Raw genomic sequence first — 21724 nt, forward strand, 5'->3', positions numbered from 1 at the left:
TTTCCCTTATAAATATAGAATGAAAGCCAACGTGTGCTAGCCTAATAGCCTCCACAGTCATAACAGAAGGCTCTCCATCCTATTAAAATTCTCTCCTGCCAAGTGCTCTGGAAATCCTTCAAATTATGTCTCATATGTGTTCACAAATAAGTATCTCCCAGGACTTCTCCTGCTCTTTTCTCACTTGTAGAAGTTTACTACCTTACACTTTCCACGCTGACAACGTCATGAAAGGACATCATTTCTGCGATGCTCCCAAAACTAAGTGCCAGCATTTGAAGACCCAGAGAAGTACTCACTTCTATAAGATTAGATTCTCCTTGAATCAAGAAAAGTTTTTTTCCTCAACTCTATGTCACTTCCCAAAACAAGGAATGACAGCCAGAGTTTGGTGGAACTGTCACGAGAGCCCGTGAAACTCTAGACAGAAGTGGGTGTTGTCTCCTTGTCTTTCCAGTTCTGACTTTCCCCTCAAAGTTTTAAACATTATAGGCTCAATTTTAATCAGTGCTCAAATTCAAGGTAAAGTACACTTCTTTACCATCAGCTTCTCCTGAACAGGTCTTCTGACGCAGAGCCATAACCAGGAAACTCAAAATGGAGAGAACAAGCTTCATCTAACTTCAGAGATCGCTGCCCTTTCCTGTCCCATTAGGTAGCTTCTATTAAGTTCAATACTTCTTAATGCTTGTGAAAGTGGGAAGGGTATGTTGAGACTAGGAAGGAGAAATATCGTTTTTTTAAAAAAACCAGATGACTATTTTAAAGATATTCATTTATAATTATTTTATTAACAATTATCTTTTACACATAATCAGACCTTACCCCTGAAGTGCAAAAAAAAAAAAAAAAAAAAAACAGTTTGAGGTATTAAAACTGAAGGAACATTTGCACATATTTTGTAAGTCTTTCACACTAAAGTAACCCAAATATTCAGTGCAACTAAGTACTACATATAACTGCAGGTTGACGAGAACAAAGCTATATAAAACAAACCTGGTCTGTCTCATTATAGCTCTGATTCTCCCATTTATGATGAAAGGGTGGCAAAGAAATAATGTGAGATGTAAGTGGCTTGCAAAATGATGTGTCCATTACTCAGTTTTCAAAAGTGGTATATAGAATATAAAAGGTCAGCACTGGAACAGCAGGCATCCCCAAAGCACAAAATCAAACTGACCAACTGGTTTTAATGATAATGTTCTATTCACAGGATTTAATCCTCAGATTAATGGCGATTCACTTAAAGTACCTGAAACAGATCTACCAGACTAACACTATCCATGCACATGAGAGGTCACATGGTAGCATGCATGGTCTTTCCTTTTTTTTTTTTTTTTTTTTTTTCCTGTAGGATTTTTCCCCTTAAAGTAGAAAACAAAATTTTAATACAGATAAAAGTTCAGAATGGTCACTTCAAAGTGATTTTGAAGTAACACAGGGAAGAAGAGGTTGGCTTTTTAAGTGTTAGACTTTTTAATATCAAATAAATTATCCAAAGACTTTCCAGATCCCATTTCACTTTGACTGTATCTACACCTTGAAAAAGAGAGGTGAGGCAATCATATGGCTAATTATCATAATAGAAACACTTTCTTCTGATCTGTTCAGGCAAATTGGAGAAAAGGTGTTTTTTGATTTGGTGATTGATTTAATTATTAACTTCAGAGCATAACTACTTCATTTGAAACAAATTTAAAATTGCATAATGATTTGCATATAGTATAGTAAATTAAGTTCTGAATAATGGGTCACAAATATTGAATAGAAATTAGTCTCTACAGCAGTTGTTATAGTTAGCATAGCACTTCTGGTAGCCACACATGCTAGGTTTTGATGTTTGTCACCGAATTCTTCTATTCAGTTGTGTAGATAGAGTGAACAAACAGAAGGTTGATTTTTTTTTTTTTTTATAAGAACATAGGCTGCTTAAACCTTGGCTTTGAAACATTTTTTTTTTTTTTTTACAAAACTGATAAAGGATCACATACTTCTTGCAGTTTACTATTATAGGAAAATACTGTTTATTCCATGGCAATCATGACATTTTCAAGAAGACACCTTAGAAAGTAGGGCTCCTCCAGATTCTTTGTTTAGCCAGCATCAGAAATTTGTGGGAAAAGGACATTTTTTCAGAGACTCCAACAATGTTCTGCAAAACGTACTTACCCAGTTTCCTCGTTGTCACGGGGGTAAAAAAAGGAAACTAGGTTCTTAAATTCCCCCATGGGAACACTATACTTATGTGTGGGGACAGTGTCTTCTCCCACAACTATGGTTTGTTTTCTCCTGTAATGGCTCCTGAATGAAGAATGATCTTTGCCTTTGCCTCACTGCTGGAAACACAGCTGCAAAGGCAGCTGAGTTGTTTACCTGGGAGGAGAGTCAACATGTGCTGATGTTCTCACTTGAACCAGGAGAAAACTGATCACATTCATTTCTAACCAAATGAATAATGTTCTAGGGTCACTTAGTATCCTTTAGAGATTAATGACTATTTTTATGGTTTGCTACACAAGTAGATGCTGTAGGTTAAGATACATTTCCCAAGAGTTTGTTGTTTTATTGTTGGTGTTTTGGTTTTTTTTAATGAATGTCATCAGACATGGAAATCAGCCAAAAACACAGGTTATAGAATGAGTAATTAAATCTCAGGTGTCCGAATTGGCCAGTCCAATTAAAACATATCCCCAAGCTGGAATTATCTGGAATAAAACAAAAAAGGAACTTTCATTTTAGGACCACATATACAAATCTAAATGCCATCACATTGGGTTTTAATGCTTAGGGTGAAAAATGCAACAAATGTACTTTTTTCTATGCCTACCTTTTATCTCTATAACAACCATTAATCAAAAGAAAATTAAAATAAAATGAAATATGACTGATCCTGTGTGATCTAAGTCCTGAATATTGTTCGCTTCTTCTCATTATACCCACTGGTGCCAAACAAAAAGGGCTGGCCACATACATAGTGACAAGAACAATATCACCACAATTCTTTCGCTATCATTAGGCTAACAAGCTACACTGTGAAACCTATCAAACCTACAAATATCAAATGCTGGCTGGCATTCAATTTGGATGAAACACTGACCAGTCACCCATGCTATGGTCAGTGAATCCTTCTTTCAAGAGGAGGGACCATTACAGTCAATCAAAGACTGGGTTTCTTATGCCATTCAACACCAAATTGGTGGGTGTCTTCCTTTGTAGAAGGGCCAGTGAGCACAGGAGAAGAGAAAAGCTCATGACTCCCAGAATGACCATTCCCGATATCAGTGCACTGGTGACAGCATTCAGCTGGAAAGGAGGTTCATTTGGAGAACCTGCAAGCAATAAAACACAGTAGAAAAATCCAATATCAGATTTATCTCGCCTTATCCCCATTTATACCTGCAAAACATCTGTCATTAGTATCTTGTAAAGTAAGAGCATGAAGTTGATTCATTCTATAATCTATTTGACTATAATTCAATAACCAAAGGATTATGTGATTTAGATATCTTGTATCCCATAGGCAGGCAAAAAAAAATCATCTATAAAATGCTATAAAAATTGACCAACAGGTCACATATCAATTCAGAAATCCTCAGTGAACTGTTACGTAAAATATAACACATGCATAAAATCAGAACTCATTATATTTAGTTGTTTAGAATTTTGCAACTGATCGTCAAAAAATACTTAAAATTTTTGAAAATCATACTTTTCAATATATGTTCATTATCTTACCAAGCTGTGAATTGTTCGTTGGAGTCTCGTCTGGGAGAGAAAAGAAAAAGAAAAGTGATATTGTATCTCTAAATATTTACTTATGCTTATTATAATTCTGTGATTACTTTTTACCTACATGTGCCCTCATCTTCATCCACAAGCTCCATGGGGAAGGCAATAATGAAAATCATCCTAAATCATTCTCTTTCTGTTCCACATGTCTGAGGTTTTATTATCTTTCTATTCCATAAGCCTAACCCTGCCACTGCCCCGGGCATACAAATATAATTGCAAAATATACTATATTATATTCTATCCTGCCAACTTTGCTTTGTCATTATCTCTTTAGTCACGTTAGTGGGGGCAGTAATTGTTAACAGCTATTACATTTTTGTAGCTCTATAACCTGCCATTTGTTATTTTGTTTTAGAGAAATATTCATTATTTAGTGCCGCTCTATTTTAAGTGTTGCCAATTTGCCCATCATAATCTGCAAAAACATCATTTTAAGTTCCAAAAAGATAAATTCACACTTAATAACTAAATGAAAGGAAAACATGGCTCCTAATCTTGAATTGTAGGGTTTTTTGCATCTGTTAAGTAAAAGATTAAAGACATCAGTTTTTTACTTGTTCCTGGCAAACATAATAATAGATGCAATAAATGGATTCACCTGGTTTCCCAACCTGTGTTCCTCATTTGGTAGTCATATAGCCATTAACCCCGATCATGCACAATGAGTGGATTTCCTTTTTGTTCTTAAATACAAAGTATATATGTGTCTGTGAAGGTCCGTTATTTGAACCATAAAATGTGTGCAGTTGACTGTTCGATTTTGGAGTCTAAATATCATTACAATTATCATGTGTGTAATGCCATACAGTTTACAAAGTGCTCCTTCATGTTATCACATTTTGTCCTCATAACAGCCATATGGTTTTAATATCATCGCTACCCCCATTTTACAGATGAAGACACTTCCATCTGTCATAGCCTCCATGATAAAGTAAACAGGTTTAAATAAAAGCTCAGCTTCAGAATTCTTTTTCTAAAATAATATAAACTAGCCAAGTATGGAAAATATTTTTAGTTATAAAGATGAATATCTTAAGCTATGAAACCCCAGGATTAGTATTTGAAACAATTGATTGGGAGAACCTGATGTGATATTTATAGGCCATCTGATGCCATGTCTTTTAAGACACATGAGTCTTGGTAGAAATGATGATTCTGCTGTTTTAGCCTGAATTACAATGCCCCAAATTAATAGAGTACTTATTTATAGTATTCTTTAGAATGGTGCAGTGCACCACTATAAGACAAAAAGAACAAAAAAAGCCACACATTTTCATTATAGGACACCCTTAGGAAAACCCTAACCTCTAACCAACACTATTTTGTAAAGACATTTGTTTCTCATGGAAATGGATGGAATGAATGAATTGTGATCAATTCTTCCAAAAGATTTCCAAGATAAGTTGCCTCACTGGAACATGGAGAATATCTAATGCTCTAAAGTTCCTTTTTCAAAGTTATTCTTTGCTTACAAGTCACACTTATTTTTTTTTGGGGGGGGGGGGTTAAAGAATAGAAACTCCTCCCTCCTATGTGTCCCAAATTAGGTGAAAGTGCTAGGACTTGGGGCATTTGGGTAGCTCCGTTGGTTAAGCATCTGCTTTTGGCTCAGGTCATGATCTTAGGGTCCTGGGATGGAGCCCCACATCTGACTCCCTGCTCAGCAGGGAGCCTGATTCTCCTTCTCCCTGTCTCATGCTTGTGCGCTCTCTCTCTCTCTCTCTGTCTCAAATAAATAAATAAATCTTTTAAAAAGGAAGTGCTAGGACTGGATGCCCACACTATTTTCTGCATCCTGAAGTTAATTAAAGAGGTCAGAATATTCCCTTCTCTCCCACATTACCACAAATACTTCTGTAGGAACAATATCCCAGGTATCCCTCTCCAGGCCTGGGCTGTGGGACAAATCTTCACGTGAGACAAACTGTCAAATGAGCTATATCAGCTATAGGTTCTGGGACTATAAAAAAATGAAAGCATCCTACCCTGGCAGATGGCTAAAATCAAAGCAGGTAATATTTGAATATTATTTGGAATTATATTTGATAGTGGATAAAGGTAGAGAGAATCACTTTATGTAGTAGCTGTTTCTGGTGTCCTTCAATTTCCAGTATCTTGCAATTTGGTCTAGTCCCAAAGGAGAGGTAGACACTTTCCAGATCTTTTCCACCACACACTCTGTTTTTTTTCTCTTATACCTACTTGGTCTTACCATATACATATATATTAAAAGAAACCTTCTGGAATTGGAACAGATTGGAATACTAAACTTGATGGGCTGTTCAAAAAACATGCAGCTCGCTGAGGACCCATAGGAAGAAAATAATGGTAGCAATACCATAGCTGTTTGAAAGCCAGAAGCAGTAGATAAATTCTTTTTCTCTGCTTTTCTCTCATATACGTAGTAGAAATGGAAAAAGTAAACATTAGCACAAAGATATATACAGAATAAATATTTTTCCTTTCTTAGCACAAGCAAACTCTTTTTAATCTTTAGCTACCTACATATATGGTAAAATGGACTATATATGTCAAATTCAGAACTCCTGAACTTTTTTTTAGAGAGGGAGGGCTGAGGGAGAGGGAGAGGGAGAGGTTTTTTAAAAAGATGTATTTATTTTATTTGAGAGAGAGAAAGCAGGGTGGGAGGGGCAGAAGGAGATGGAGCGAATCATCAAGCGAATCATCAAGCCCCATCTCCCCTATGGGCCAACATAGGGCTTGATCCTAGGACCCTAAGATCATGACCTGAGCCAAAGTCAAGTGTCAGAAGCTCAGCCAACTGAGCCACCCAGGCGCCCAAGAGAGAGAGAGAGAGAGAGAGTGTTAAGCAGGTGCCACACCCAGCAGAGAGCTGACCGGGGGCTCAATCTCACAACCCTGAGATCATGACCAGAGCTGAAATCAAGAGTCGGAAGCACAACAGACTGAGCCACCCAGCCACCCTGAGAAGTTCCAAACTTTATCCCTTCCACTGTGTGTTACATTTGTCAAGTCTCTCTACTTTTGAATGTTAAGATCCTTGAGAGCAGAGACCATTCTTTAGTGTGTTTGCAGTTCCTAGCAGAGTGTCTGTCCCATGTGGAGATTCCAATGAATTTATTAACTCCCCATAAAACTCAATGACATGGGTTGACTAGCTTGGCTTGGACTTCTCCATTGGAATTTACATAATAAAACAATTAGGTACTATTGTTTCCCAGTATTTGCAATTGTGAATTTTCAGAACTCTACCCCATGATAAGCATTCCCTTAGTGAATAGTTAACAGCATGTGGGGCATAAAATAAGAACACTTCAGGAGGGATGCTTGGGTGGCTCAGTTAAGCACCTGCCTTTGGCTCAGGTCATGATCCCAGGGTCCTGAGTTTAAGTCCTGCTCAGCAGAGACTGTTCTCTCTTTGCCTGTTACTCCCCCATGCTCTCTCCCTCTTTCTTTCTCTGACAAATAAATAAAAGCTTACAAAAAAGAATACTTCAGGAATTTTGAGGATTTTAAACTTTGAAGATATGAATATTTTGCTAAATCAACCAACAAAAGGATTTACAATGTTGGGTAAAAATAACCAGAATGTCCTTGATTTCATTAAAACAAAAGTACTGAGCTTTAACAACTTGTTAAACTTGACCTAAGTCAGATGTCCAGGGGAAAGGAGTGGTTCAATGAGTAAACAGAGCAAAACTCCCAAGTACCAGAGAGCTTTGGAGAGAGCAAATCAAGCCTGAAATTGGACTTGTCTATATAAAATCGGCCATAGGATCTGAAGAGATAAATTCTAGCTGACTTAAGATAAAAATAAAGTGAAACTTAGAAAAGAAGGTAGCCCTGATCATTAAGCCAGACAATACGTTTACATAGAATTTTCCTGTGGATGGATATAGCTTGATTTCTGAGTTCTGTATTTATGTATAATTGAATAATTTTTAAATTATGATACTGTAGTATCATAATGTAAACACTGTTATATATGGCCTTCCACACAGTGGGGTCACCATGATTGCCCCAAAATGAGCACCTTCCTATGGCTATTTATCAAAATTATAAAAAATAAGTCTGCAGAGAGAAAGAGAGGAATCAAGAGCATCTGGAAGGTTTGAACATGATTCTTTGGGGGCTTTGATGATGAGGAGACGGAGGTAACCAAGACAATACTACTGTGTTGGAAAATGAATGTTAGGGTGCCTGGGTGGCTCAGCCAATTAAGCATCTGCCTTTGGCTCAGGTCATGATCCCAGAGTCCTGATATCAAGTCCTACATCAGGCTCCCTGCTCAGTAGTGAGCCTACTTCTCCCTCTGCCCTTCCCCCTGCTCATGATCCCTCTCTCTCTCTCTTTCAAATAAATAAATAAGTAAGTAAGTAAGTAAGTAAGTAAGTAAGTAAGTAAGTAAATAAATAAATAAATAAATAAATAAATAAATAAATAAATAAAAATAAAAGGAAAATGAATGTTATCCTTGAGGTGAAAATAGGTTGAAATTGGAAAGGAAGAAATTCAGGCATGACATCAGGGGCACTATGATCAGGGCATTAGCTCCTTAAGGTTTTAGCACAGATATTTTGGGCAACTGAATATGGTGTAGGTGAACCCTACAAACCTGCATGGCTGGTTAGCTATGGTAGTATTAGAAACTTCTAGTTGGTAATCTTTACTGGGATTTGAGGGTCTTAGAAATGTTGGTCTTTATAAAAAATTTATCTTACACTAACAAATTAATCAAAATGTATAATATTTAAATTTGATTTGACCCAGGTAAGAAAGAAGCAAGGAGGCTAATGAGGAAAAGCCATCTACTCAACAAGGGCAGAGAGATGTCACTTTCAAGGTTTGTTTGTTTTTTTTTTTTCTTATACAAAACTGATTCTAGATATGTTCTACAGAAATAAAAATATTTTTTATTGTGCCTACCCAAAAGCATTCCTAATTATTGGTAACAAGAGTTTCCATACAGTGTAATTCTATGAGCTATTTCTGACAGCCGGACAGAGATAAGAATTGGGCCTTTCACAAACCACAAGCCAGTCATTTTCAAACCACTCAAAACACATACCAAACCTCAGGGAGTGCAGACTAAGTCTGAGATTTCATATTTAATAAATTTCTGCATTATTTTTAAAAACACACTGGCTTGTTTTTAAATAATGCTGTCTACACAAACACAGAGGAGTGAATAATTCAAGCAATTGTCTTAACTTTTTAGGCCCAAACCACATTTTGCTTAATTATCTATTTCAGGCAAAACTTTCTTTTCACCGTGGAACAGGAGTTATGGGAGGAAAATGACGATAACTTATTCAAAACATAATAGCCTTATGGCTCATATAAAATTGAGGAAAAAAAACTGTTACAATATAATCCAGATCATAATTCTGCCTTTTTTAAGACAAAATTTAGAGCTATAAAGTTAGAATCTTAAAGCCAACTTCTTCAGACCCCTCATGTTAGAAATAAAGAAATATTTGCCCAGAGAAGTGACATAAAATCCTAAGTCACATAGTTTGTTTAGATAAAAGCTGGAGCTAGAACCAGTTTTTCTGACTTAAGTTTGTGTTATTTACATTGCACATCTGTTTTATCCAATTGATTCTGAATGTCTCTGGGTTCACACTGATACAAAGCAATTTTCCTTTGGGGAGTGTGTGCATAAATGCACACGCACACTTTTATTATTTCATATTTGTGTACCTGAGAATATATGTGTATCAACTGTGTCTATTAGATTCAGACTGTGATTGAGTGCGTTGGAAGGGGTGTGTAATATTCAGGATCCTGGGAAGAAACAAATTACTCACATGGGTACTTAAACTTTTTTAGAAAAGCTTAATAGGACTATTTATGAAGATATAGGGAATTCACACGAAAAAGTCAAGTTCCCTGGGCTATGGGCCAAGGGGGGAGTTTCCAGTTCTGTGGGGGAAGTTGTCTGGGAGAAGTTGTGTAGACTTCACGTCCATGCCCTGATGGAGCCACCCTACTGGCCATACCCAAGCAAACACTGGATGCAAAGCAGTGGACGGGTGCAGTTCACATGGGCCCATCTTCTGGGGCTGAGAGCAGCTCGGGCAAGGGGAGAGTGACACACGTCCAGCAGGTATATCTGTGTGTGTGCATGCGTAGCGCGTGCATGCGTGAAAAGGGAAATATTGTAAAGACAATATTGCCCTTTGTGTGAAAGTTGAGTAAACAGGAAACTACTGTGAAATTAAAGTTGCTTAGCAGTTTATCTTGTTTCACAGTTAATTAGTGCTGTTTAGAAACCACTTTGAGTTCTCCTTAGAAGCCAAGTAATAAGCCATTTTGGAAGAATCTATTACTACACACAAAAGGAGGAATGTTCCTACCACTCCGAGTAATGATGGGACCAGCAGAGAGGACGGCGTTTCCAGACGTGCTCGGGGGGCTCCAAGTGGTCCTCCTCCCCGCATCCCTCCTTTCTCTGTGGCCGCAAATCTGAGGTGTTAATGAAAACAAATGAGATTCCACACCGGCACAAAATTGGTTCTTTATGGCCATTTGGAAAGCAGATTCTTTTGGAAGAGATACCACATGTTTAATTTTATCCATTTACTTCTGTGCATTTATTTAATTACTTTGCATATAACTGCTACAGCGATTCTTATCCTGGCTTGGGCCACATTTCTTCTTTCTTCCCGTTATAATTGTGCTTTGCCTCATTAATTTACATAGCTCAGTGGTTCTCCTGAAAAAGAGCTGTGTTTATCAAACTTTCCTAGTTTTATTTCTCTCAAGCCTTTAATAAATTTTTTCCAGAAGTGTCGGTCAGCACAGTCAAGGTAATGTGGACTCACCATTTAACCCCATCTGACATAGCTGGTTAGGACCAAGCCATCACTTGTTGAGAAGAAATGCATGAATTTGCACATAAATAAAAACTTATTAAAACTATTTTAAATAAAAAATGTGGCTTCATTTTTTTCCTCAGGCTAATATGGATGTGACCTTAGAGGCCTGTCAGAAATATATATATATATATATATATATTATATATATTTATATAAATAATAATAAATAATAAAAATATATTTTATATTTTATATAATATATAATATTTTATATATGGTAAGTATATATTATATATATTTTTTTACTATTAAATGGATCAACATTTTAATGATGGCTGTATGCAGTTCAGATCCACACCTTTTCTAACCTGTAATCCAAGGGATTCCTGAGCCCTCAGTCCCAAATCTACCTTTCTAGTGCCAGCCCTTCCCCCTCCATAGGTTTTCCACTCATCCTCTAACTCTAATCCATCACCTTACTGAAAGCTTAGCAGTTCCCTGGTTACTCTGTCTTATGTGTCTGTGAATTTGGTCAACCTATGACATGGAGTGTCTCTCACACTCTTGATTTTATCGCTTCAGGGTTTCTCCACCTTCGAAATCACACCCCGGGTTTCACGTCTTCCTCTTCCATCAAACCTCCCAATCTCTGGCTCTCTCACAATGGTGAATACTGCCTCTTACCACAACCCATATATTTCTGCCTTTGCCCCATAACATTTTTGTCTTATTTTCTTCCATGACTATGTCATGGTCCTCAAACACAAGCTAAATGAGTTCAGAATTTCTGCACACGTGTCTGTATTCCCAGTATTATGCTTGGCACAAAGTAGGCATTCAGTAGATCTTTACTGGATGAATAAATAAACTCTACTTAAAACCATCTGACCTGACACACATGCACTTTTGGTACAGAAATTAGTTCCTAACACTTGACAACCTTTCACCTTAGATCAATTTGACAATTTAGAATAAAGTTGCTAAAAACATACAGGCATAAGGAAGGGGCAGTCATCAGCTCTGCAGAGCTTGGTAACACAGTGCAGGAAGACGGTGGACATTTTCTGATTCTTGTGTTTCACAAATCGGAACACTTCAAAGGAAAACCGGCCCTGCTGGCTTCTGCCATTTTCAATGACGGTGGTCTGAGGATCTTTGTCACAGCTACATTTTAGGGAATGTGAAAACAGGACGTTACTGGAAATTACCAGCCCAATGGAAATGGTAAACTAATTTCTGCAGTATTAAGAGCTAACAAAATCATGCCGTGTTACAGATATTTAATAAGAGCATAAGATAACTCAACAAATATGACGAGTGACCTAGATCGTAAAATTTAAGGAGATCAATTTCTGATTATAATAGAAATTTTAGAGGGATTATATTTTCATAAGGTTCAAAAATCCAAACAGTATAAAATATATGTAGTGAAAAATCTTCCCCCCATCGTTGCCCTTGTCCACATCATTCTGCATCCACATTCAAATCTGCCAGAGGTGACCTCACTTGCTGTTGCATCCTCCCAGGGTATATACATACGTATAGAAGCTGAAGCAATGAATTCCTATTGTTTATTCCTTCTTAAAAAAAATAAGACACTATCTACATTATTTTGTACCGTACCTTTTTTAAAAATTTAGCAAGGGATTTTGGGGATCTTTCCCTATGAATATTTATCAAGACACCTCATTCTTTTTGCACACTGTATAGTATTCCATCAAGCACATGTGCCAGCGTTTACATTATCAGGTCCCTATTTATGTGCCTTTGCATTATTTTGAATCTTTTGCTTTCTTACAAAGTAATACTGAATAGCCTTATACATTATTTTGAATATACACAAAATTATCTGTACAATACATCTGTAGGATTGTTTAACAGACTTTGCTACATTGCCCTCTGTAAATCGCATTGCAGTTTGTACTCCCCCAGTAAAGTATGAAAAAAAAAACCCTCATTTCCCCCAGAGCTACATTAACAAAGTGTATGGAAGTGTTTCTGAATTGTTTACTATCGGGTAGGAAAAATAAACTGTCACCATATAATTTAAATTTGCATTTAAGTCTGTGGAAATGACTATGTGCATCTTTTCGTATACATTAGAGCCATCTGTATTTCTTTATCAGAAAATTGTTTTTGTCCTTTGCCCAAATTTCTATTTTGTTGTGCTTTTTCTTTCCGATTTCTGCAAGTTCTTTATGTGTTAGGAACACTAGTTCTTGTTTGTTATATAAGCTGCAAATTGTTTGACTTTGTTGCTTAGCTTTGGACATTTCTTGAGTGCGGGTGCATGTGTGTGTCTGTGTTCATACATACACAAGAGCTTTATTTTTATGTTAAATTTTCAATATTTTATTGTATGGCTTTTAGCAAGTCATGTCTTGTTTCATTGTGCTTTAATTTATTGTGCTTGCAGAGATTGTGGTTTTTACAGATTGAAGGTTGGTGGCAACTCTGCCTTGAGCAAGTCTAGTGGTGCCATTTTTGCAGCAAAACAGCATTTGCTTACTTCCTGTCTCTGTGTCACATTTTGGTAATTCTCACAATATTTCAAACTTTTTCATTGTTATTATATTTGTTATGGTGATCTATGGTCAGTGATCTTACATGTTACTATTGTAATTTGGGCTCCCCCCACCCCGACCAAACTCTGCCCCTAAAAGACAGAGAATTTAACCAGCAAATGTGTTCTGACTGTTGCACGGACCAGATGTTTCCCCATCTCTCTCCCTCTCCTCAGGCCTCCCTATTCCCTGAGATGCAATAATGAAATTAGGCTGCTTAATAGTCCTACAATGGCTTCTAATTGTTCAAGTGAAAAGAAAGGTCACATATTTCTCATTTTAAATCAAAAGTTAGAAATGATTAAGCTTAGTGAGGAAGGCATGTTGAAAGCTGAGATGGGCTGAAAGCTAGGTCTCCTGGACTAAACAGTGAGCCGGGTTGTGAAAACAAAGGAAAAGTTCTTGAAGGAAATGACAAGTGCTATTCCAGCGAACGCAGGAATGATAAGAAAGTGGAACACACTTAGTACTGATATGAAGAAAGTTCCAGGGGTCTGGAGAGAAGATCAAACCAGCCACAACAGTCCCTTAAGCCAAAAACTAATCCAGAACAAGGCCCTAAGTCTCTTCAACTCTAGGAAGGCTGAGGATGGTGAAGAAGCTGCAGAAGAAAAGTTTGAAACTCGCAGAGGTTGGTCATACATATCCATACATGGATATCTACTGTCCAGCACTATTTTTAAAATCTCTGTTTATCCTACTGATTTGTGATGTCACAGTCTATCACATTATAAATTCTTACCATGTGTTTTGGAACTATTTCTTATCTCACTAATCTAATTTTGTCTATGTGGCTAATCTCACATGATGTCACATTCCTTTAATAATTTTAGAACTATTATTAGGTATAATATTGGGTAGGGCCATTTCCACGTTTGGGGGTATTTTGTGGATTTGTTCATCCCTTTTCCTGATTAGGTTAGCTTGGGATTATTTGTTTTTTCAAAGAACTTACTTTTTTCTTTACTTACTGCAAAATTTTGGTTTGTATTTCCAATTCAGATCCAAGTGTTATTTAAGTGTTTAAAACTGCCAAGTCATAGTGATTTTCTGTTTCCATATTGTTAAGTATTGTCAACTATTAATATATAGCTCATTGACTATGTCATTCAGATCTTTTATACCCTTACTTAATTGTTGGCCACCAGAGCTGAGTTTCCTGAGAGAAGGGAATTAAAGTCTCTCATTTTTATTATATTTCTGATTATGTCTTTTTTTATAGTTCTCCTCATTTCCATTTGACAAAACCTTTGATTTCATCCAGGGCATCCTTTATGTCTGTATTGGATTCCCTTGGCCTACCTTCTTTTTCTATTTTTCCTACTCTAATCCTTTTTATCTTTTCCTTTATATTTGTTTCTTTTTATTTGCATTGCCTAGTTTTATTTGCTCTGTCCCATACTGTGCTTTCTGCTGTGTCTATTCCCCCTGGAACACCTAATTATGTCTTCCTTCTGTCTTATAGAAATTTTTCTGTAGCACATTGTTTTTTAGTTCCATCCATTTCCCTTTACTCATTTTTATAGCCTTCTCTTTTATTGTCCTATCCTTTCTTACCTGAATTCTTATAATTCTATCACCATCACTATGACTTTTTTTTAAAGTTTGTTTGTTTGTTTACTTTTTTTTGAGAGAGAGAGAGAGTGCACAAGTAGGGGAAGGGACAGAGGGAGAGATAGAAAATCTCAAGCAGACTCCCCACTGGGTGTGGGGAAAATGCAGGGCTCCATCCCACAACCCTGAGATCATGACCTGAGCCCAAATCAAGAGTTGGACACTTAATTGACTGAACCACCCAGGCACCACCCACCATCACTATGTTTTTTTAAGAAAACTTCATTTATACATTAGAATTTTCTAATAAAATTTCATCTTTTCAAAGTGTTATATAAATGGAATCATGCAATATGTAACCTTTGGGGATTTGATTTTTTTCTACTCAGTGTAATTATCTGGAGATGCATCTATGTTATAGAAATCAATAATCCATTAATTTTTATTTAGGAGTAGTATTTCATGCTATAGATATACTGCAGTTAGTTTAATTACTTATCTATTAAAGAATATCCATTTTTTTCCAGTTTTTGGCTATTGCAAATAGCTAAAAGTTGGCTATTGCAAATAAAGTTGTCATTAATATTTATGTATACATTTTTTTGTGTGAGTCCCTTATATAAGCCTCCTTATCACTGAGAAAAATGTCCAGGAATGCAATTGCTAGACTGTAGGGTAATTGCATATTTAGTTTTCTTGATTATTGTATTTTTAAGTACTAAATTTCTCATTTTTTTCTTCCTATGTCTTCCTTTTCCATTCAGAGACTTCCCATTTCATTGTCAAGGCTTCCTATTTTTCCATTTATTAAAAGCACGTTTGCTATTGCCTGTTAAAACTTTCAATAATGACTGCTTTAAAATCTTTTTTTTTTTTTAGATAATTCTAAACTCTGTCACATTTATTTTTGTCCTTTTCCTAATCATCTTGAGATCTTCCTGATTGTTTTTTTTTTTAACCTGTTACCACTTGTTCTTTTTTTTTTTTATTAACTTTTATTGGTGTTCAATTTACCAACATACAGAAAAACACCCAGTGCTCATCCCATCAAGTGTCCACCTCAGTGCCCGTCACCCATTCCCCTCCAACACCCGCCCTCCTCCCCTTCCACCACCCCTAGTTCGTTTCCCCGAGTTAGGAGTCTTTATGTTCTGTCTCCCTTCCTGATAGTTCCCAACATTTCTTTTCCCTTCCTTTATATTCCCTTTCACTATTATTCATATTCCCCAAATGAATGAGAACATACACTGTTTGTCCTTCTCCGACTGACTTATTTCACTCAGCATAATACCCTCCAGGTCCATCCACGTTGAAGCAAATGGTGGGTATTTGTCGTTTCTAATTGCTGAGTAATATTCCATTGTATACATAAACCACATCTTCTTTATCCATTCATCTTTCGATGGACACCGAGGCTCCTTCCACAGTTTGGCTATTGTGGCCATTGCTGCTAGAAACATCGGGGTGCAGGTGTCCCGACGTTTCATTGCATCTGAATCTTTGGGGTAAATCCCCAGCAGTGCAATTGCTGGGTGGTAGGGCAGGTCTATTTTTAACTCTTTGAGGAACCTCCACACTGTTTTCCAGAGTGGCTGCACCAGTTCACATTCCCACCAACAGTGTAAGAGGCTTCCCTTTTCTCCGCATCCTCTCCAACATTTGTTGTTTCCTGCCTTGTTAATTTTCCCCATTCTCACTGGTGTGAGGTGGTATCTCATTGTGGTTTTGATTTGTATTTCCCTGATGGCAAGTGATGCAGAGCATTTTCTCATGTGCTTGTTGGCCATGTCCATGTCTTCCTCTGTGAGATTTCTCTTCATGTCTTTTGCCCATTTCATGATTGGATTGTTTGTTTCTTTGGTGTTGAGTTTAATAAGTTCTTTATAGATTTTGGAAACTAGCCCTTTATCTGATAGGTCATTTGCAAATATCTTCTCCCATTCTGTAGGTTGTCTTTTAGTTTTGTTGACTGTATCCTTTGCTGTGCAAAAGCTTCTTATCTTGATGAAGTCCCAATAGTTCATTTTTGCTTTTGTTTCTTTTGCCTTTGTGGATGTATCTTGCAAGAAGTTACTGTGGCCAAGTTCAAAAAGGGTGTTGCCTGTGTTCTCCTCTAGGATTTTGATGGAATCTTGTCTCACATTTAGATCTCTCATCCATTTTGAGATCTTCCTGATTGTTGTTGTGACAGGTGATTTTTACTGAACCTAGGACATCTGGACAATTATCTTATGAGACTCAGAATCTTACATAAACCTTATATTTTAGCTGACTTCCTTTGCCAATACTTCATCATGGAAGGAGAGATGCTATGTCATTACTGCCAAATAGGACTAGAATACCAGAATCTTTCTTGGCGTTTCTGGACCCAAGGATTGGGGATCTTGTTGATGGTAGGGTGAGAGTTTCTACTCCCCATTAGGCATCTACTAATATCTGGCTGATTAGCCAAGGTAGGAGTGGCCTTCAGCAACGCCCCAAGGACTATGGCCTTGTTTCTGTGGGGCAGTAAGAATAGTCCTGACTCTCCACTGGGACTTCTTTGACATGAGACTAAAGTAAGGGTATTTCATTATTGCCTTGTGAGAATAGAAGTACAGAATCCCTACTCAGCTTCTCTGAAATTATCCTATAGGGGAGATTGGGATGCCTTGTTAAGGCCAGACAACTGTGGAAATTTGGCTCTCCACTCAGCCTTTGCTGGCCGGGTTGGAGATGAAACCACAGTCCATTTTGTGGTGTTAGACTAAGAGTAGTACAATTATTGTGCAAGTTTTCTGCTTACTAGGCTGTTCCTTTCCTAGTCTTTTGGCTTGAGAGGACAGGCTTTATCATCATTCACTCATTCATTCATTTGGACAGGTTTATCACCTATTCATTCATTTATATCTGTGCCCACTAATATTTCTGAGTTACTGACTTCTTCAGTTCTAAGTCTAGGATATATGAAACAAAAAGAACACCCAAGGAACTCACCACAAATTGTCATCTCGACAATTTTTTCCTTGCCTCCTTGCTCTTTTTCTCCTTCTCTTCTTGTCCTTCTCTGTTTTCCCTGTTTTAATTTTTTTCCCCACCTTTTGACCTTCATCCATATCTCTCACCCCCAAGTCCCATATCTGGCAACCACTAATCTGTTCTCTGTATCTACGATATCTATAAGAGGTTTTTCCCCCATGTGATATCCGTTCACAATTTCTTTATCCATTCATCCATCAATAGACACTTAGGTTGTTTCCATGCTTTGGCTATTGTAAATAATGCTGCAACGAACATGGAGGTCCATATATCTTTTTGAGTTAGGGTTTTCATTTTCTTGCATAAGTACCTAGTAGTGGAACTGCTGGATCAAATGGTGATTCTATTTTTTTTAAGATTTTATTCATTTATTCAAGAGAGAGAGCAAGAGCAAGAATGAGTGGGAGGGAGGGGCAAAGGGAGAGGGAGAAACAGGAAGCAGGGAGCACAAAGAGGGGCTTGATTCCAGAACCCTGGGATTGTGACCTGAGCTGAAGGCAGACACTTAGGTGGCTGAGCCACCCAGGTGTCCTGCCTATTTTTAATTTTTTGAGGAAACCCCATAGTGTTTTCCATGGTGGCTATACAATTTCCAATCCCACCAACAGTGCCTAAGTATTTCCTTTACTCTACATCCTCACCAACCCTTGCTACTTCTTATCTTTTTGATGTACCCATTCTAAGAGGTGTGAGGTGCTATCTCTATTATAGTATTAATTTGCATTTCCTTGGTAATTGATGGTGTTGAACATCTTTTCAGGTACCAGTTGGCCATCTCTATGTCTTCTTTGGAAAATACCTATTCATGTCTTCTGCCCATTCTTGAATGAGGTTTTTTTTTTCTGTTGAGTTATAGGAGTTCTTTATATTTTTTTGAAAATGTATTTATTTATTTGAGAGGTGAGGGAGAAGGAGAAGGAGACAGAGAGAATCTCAAGCAGACTCCCCACTGAGCATGGAGTCCAACATGTGGTTCAATCTCATGATCCTGAGATCATGACCTGAGCTGAAATCAAGAATAAAACATTTAGCCAAATGAGTCATCCAGACTTCCCTTTATATTTTTTAGATATTGGCCTCTCATAAGATAGGATGTTTTGGACAATTATCTTATGAGACTCAGAATCTTACATAAACCTTATATTTTAGCTGACTTCCTTTGCCAACACTTCATCATGGAAGGAGAGATGCTGTGTCGTTACTGCCAAATAGGACTAGAATTCCAGACTCTTTCTTGGTTTTCCTATTCAGTAGATTGCCTTTTCATTTTGTTGATGATTTTCTTCGCTGTGCAGAAGATTTCAGTTTGATATAATCCCACTTGTTTAAATTTGCTTTTGTTCCTTTATGGTTACTTTGTAATAAAAAAATTAATGTTGCAATGTCTAATTGCAAATCTTATGTTTTTCACGCAACCCTTTCTAGTGAGTTTATCCTTAAAATACTTTTTTCTCAGCTTTTTTTTTTTTTTTTACATATTTTGTGTAGTACATTGGAATATAGCAAGCAGTATCTTCATTGCTTACCATTCACATTTGAAAGGTTGGATTTCCCTAGACATGTCATTTTTCTGGGGACTCTTTGGGCAATGTGGAGCATTAAGGACTTTCCTCAAGGATTTCCTCAACTCGAGGTTCTCCCGCCTTTGTTTTACAAGGACAAGTTTCCATTGAATGCACCATAATTGTGTAGTTGAGTTTTCCCTGCCTCTCTGAACCTAAGATATCAAGAGTTCTACTATCAGCTCCATGTTCCTCAGCTTCATTCACAAGCCTATTCAACCATGGCTCTTATCTTCCTAGGTGAATCCTTCACTTTTAGAAGGTACACTTTTCCTGGCACTTTCTGAGATCTACCACTTCTGAGGCTCTGGTCATTCTCTATCCCTTCATTCTCCACATTCTCCAGGGCTGTTGGCTTGTTGGGTTTCAGCTCTGTTCCTAACAACTCCCACTCAGAGTGGTACCCTCTCCTTCTGGGTGTGCATTTCTCTTGGCTGTTTATGAAATCTGCTACTACCCCAACCCCTCAACATTGACTTTTCTTCCCTGCTTCTCCTGCCACCTCTCCCCACACTGCTTCCTACAGACCTCCCTCTGCACCATTTGGTCTTGATCTTAATTATTTTTATCAACACAAACACATATTTGGGGATTTCTCAGTTTTCTTTTTCCCCTACTTTCATTGCAACTGACATTTGAGAAACTCATTTAGCTACTCACTTCACTCTCTATAGTTCTGACAAGAACACTAAAGAAATTCAACCCTAAGCCACAGTCATACTAGAAGTCTGACAATCATATTCCAGATTATCAGTATGTGGTCATTATAGCAATTTTGGAAAATAAGAAAAACATCAAAACAAAATGATTCACAATCCTACCATGCATAAATAACCACTGTGAGCCTGCTGATGTATTTCCTTACGGCCTTTTCTATCATATATTATACAAATGAGGTTCATTGTACATATAATTATATATGCTGATTCTCTCACCTCATATTTGATTAATTTAAAATGTAATTTAAAATGATTTTACCAAGGATAAAAATACTAAGAAGCCAGAAAGGTAGGAAATAAAACAGAACCAGTCTTATTTTTCCCTGTTTTAGAAGTAACTTTATATAATCTAGTGCCTGTGTGAGATCTCAAATCATTAGTTCTCTATAACTCACCTAGCCATTTCCTCATTGCTGAACACCCAGTTTGCCCTCAAGTTTTACTATTTTAAATATCAGTGATAGATCAGAAAATCATAAATATTTTATAATATGCTTCCAAACTTGTGGATATTCAATCAAAGAATATGGAATATTTTAAGGCTTTTGATACAGACTTTTTTTTCCCCAAAACATTGCCCAAATTAACACTTCCAGCAATAGGATGTAAGAGTGTCAGTTTGACCTAGCCTCTGACCATCCTCTTAACCTTGATTAAGCAATAAAACATATTCTTTTGGTTTCCCATCATATTGCTCCCATCATGTGTCAATAAGCAGCAGTGATCTGAGCCAACTGCATTTTATAAGCATGATTAGAAGCCATTGCTTGACTCTCAAGTCTGCTCTGCTGTCAGATAAAAATGCTGAAAGGAAACTGGGATGATTGAATGTTTTTATGATCAATGTCCCCTTTCCCCAAATGTAGATTACATTCACTCTATCATTGTCTATTGGGGAATGAAGTTGAAATTATTGGCTCTGATAAAGGAGTAGTAGGCTTATATCATACTTTCTTATTAAATACTGATAAATGAAGAAAAGCATTTGGGGGTCTAAATTATCTATACCATTACTTTAATTTTACTCCCCATGACATACGATGAGACTGTCTAGCTGTGAATAAATAGTACCTCCCCCTGCCTTTCTCTGATTACCAATAATACCCAAACTGTGCTTTTTCTAAGACAGTGAAATATTCCCATATGTCCTAAACATGAATAAAACATCTTTGATGGACCTAACTTACTTGCAGTTTCATTCAACAATAGCTTTATCAGCATTTTTGTGTTGAAAACTCTTCTCAAGTTTTATTCTTCCAGCTTTTTAAGAACTAAAAGCTCAAAATGTAACTTTAAACTTAAAGCTATAGAAGTGCCCTACAATCCTGGAGTTTTCATTTCAGCTATATACAACTAGGATTTTGCTATCAATACAAGACTTACCTAAGGAAGAGATCATATCGAATATCATCATTTGGGTTCCCTGATGGGGTTGTGTAGCAATAATCCATTAAGACATTCCATCTGCAGAAAGAGGCAAGCATAGCCGAGAGTCAGAACCTCCTTTTGGATATTAGTTACTAATCCAAGGGAAGTAAATATTGACAGATGTCTTACCCCATAGAATAGGATCATATTTTTATTAGTTATTTCAGAGGCTTCTTGATTATTAAAATGTTCTCCTAAGCTCAAGGTGTTTAAAAATCTGCAGCAAACTGCCATCCTATATCAAGTGGGGCTGAGGTTAATATCACACAAACACAAAAATTGTG

General features: G+C 37.0%; 1 protein-coding gene across 11 annotated transcripts in view; it reads right to left on the minus strand.

The window, feature by feature from the left end:
- Positions 1 to 833: 833 nt before the first annotated feature.
- Positions 834 to 21724, minus strand: part of ZPLD1 (zona pellucida like domain containing 1) — a 417570-nt gene continuing 396679 nt past the window's right edge. For all 11 annotated transcript variants that reach the window (XM_041725970.1, XM_041725944.1, XM_041726019.1 and 8 more), the window contains 5 exons: positions 21396 to 21476; positions 11588 to 11759; positions 10134 to 10242; positions 3736 to 3765; positions 834 to 3329 (listed from right to left, as the gene is read on the minus strand). In XM_041725970.1, coding sequence (XP_041581904.1) covers positions 3154 to 3329; positions 3736 to 3765; positions 10134 to 10242; positions 11588 to 11759; positions 21396 to 21476 — 568 coding nt within the window. In that variant the 3' untranslated portion in view covers positions 834 to 3153. The remainder of the gene's footprint in view (positions 3330 to 3735; positions 3766 to 10133; positions 10243 to 11587; positions 11760 to 21395; positions 21477 to 21724) is intronic.

Source organism: Vulpes lagopus, chromosome 1 (genome assembly GCF_018345385.1).
Source record: "Vulpes lagopus strain Blue_001 chromosome 1, ASM1834538v1, whole genome shotgun sequence".
NCBI classification, from domain to species: Eukaryota; Metazoa; Chordata; class Mammalia; order Carnivora; family Canidae; genus Vulpes; species Vulpes lagopus.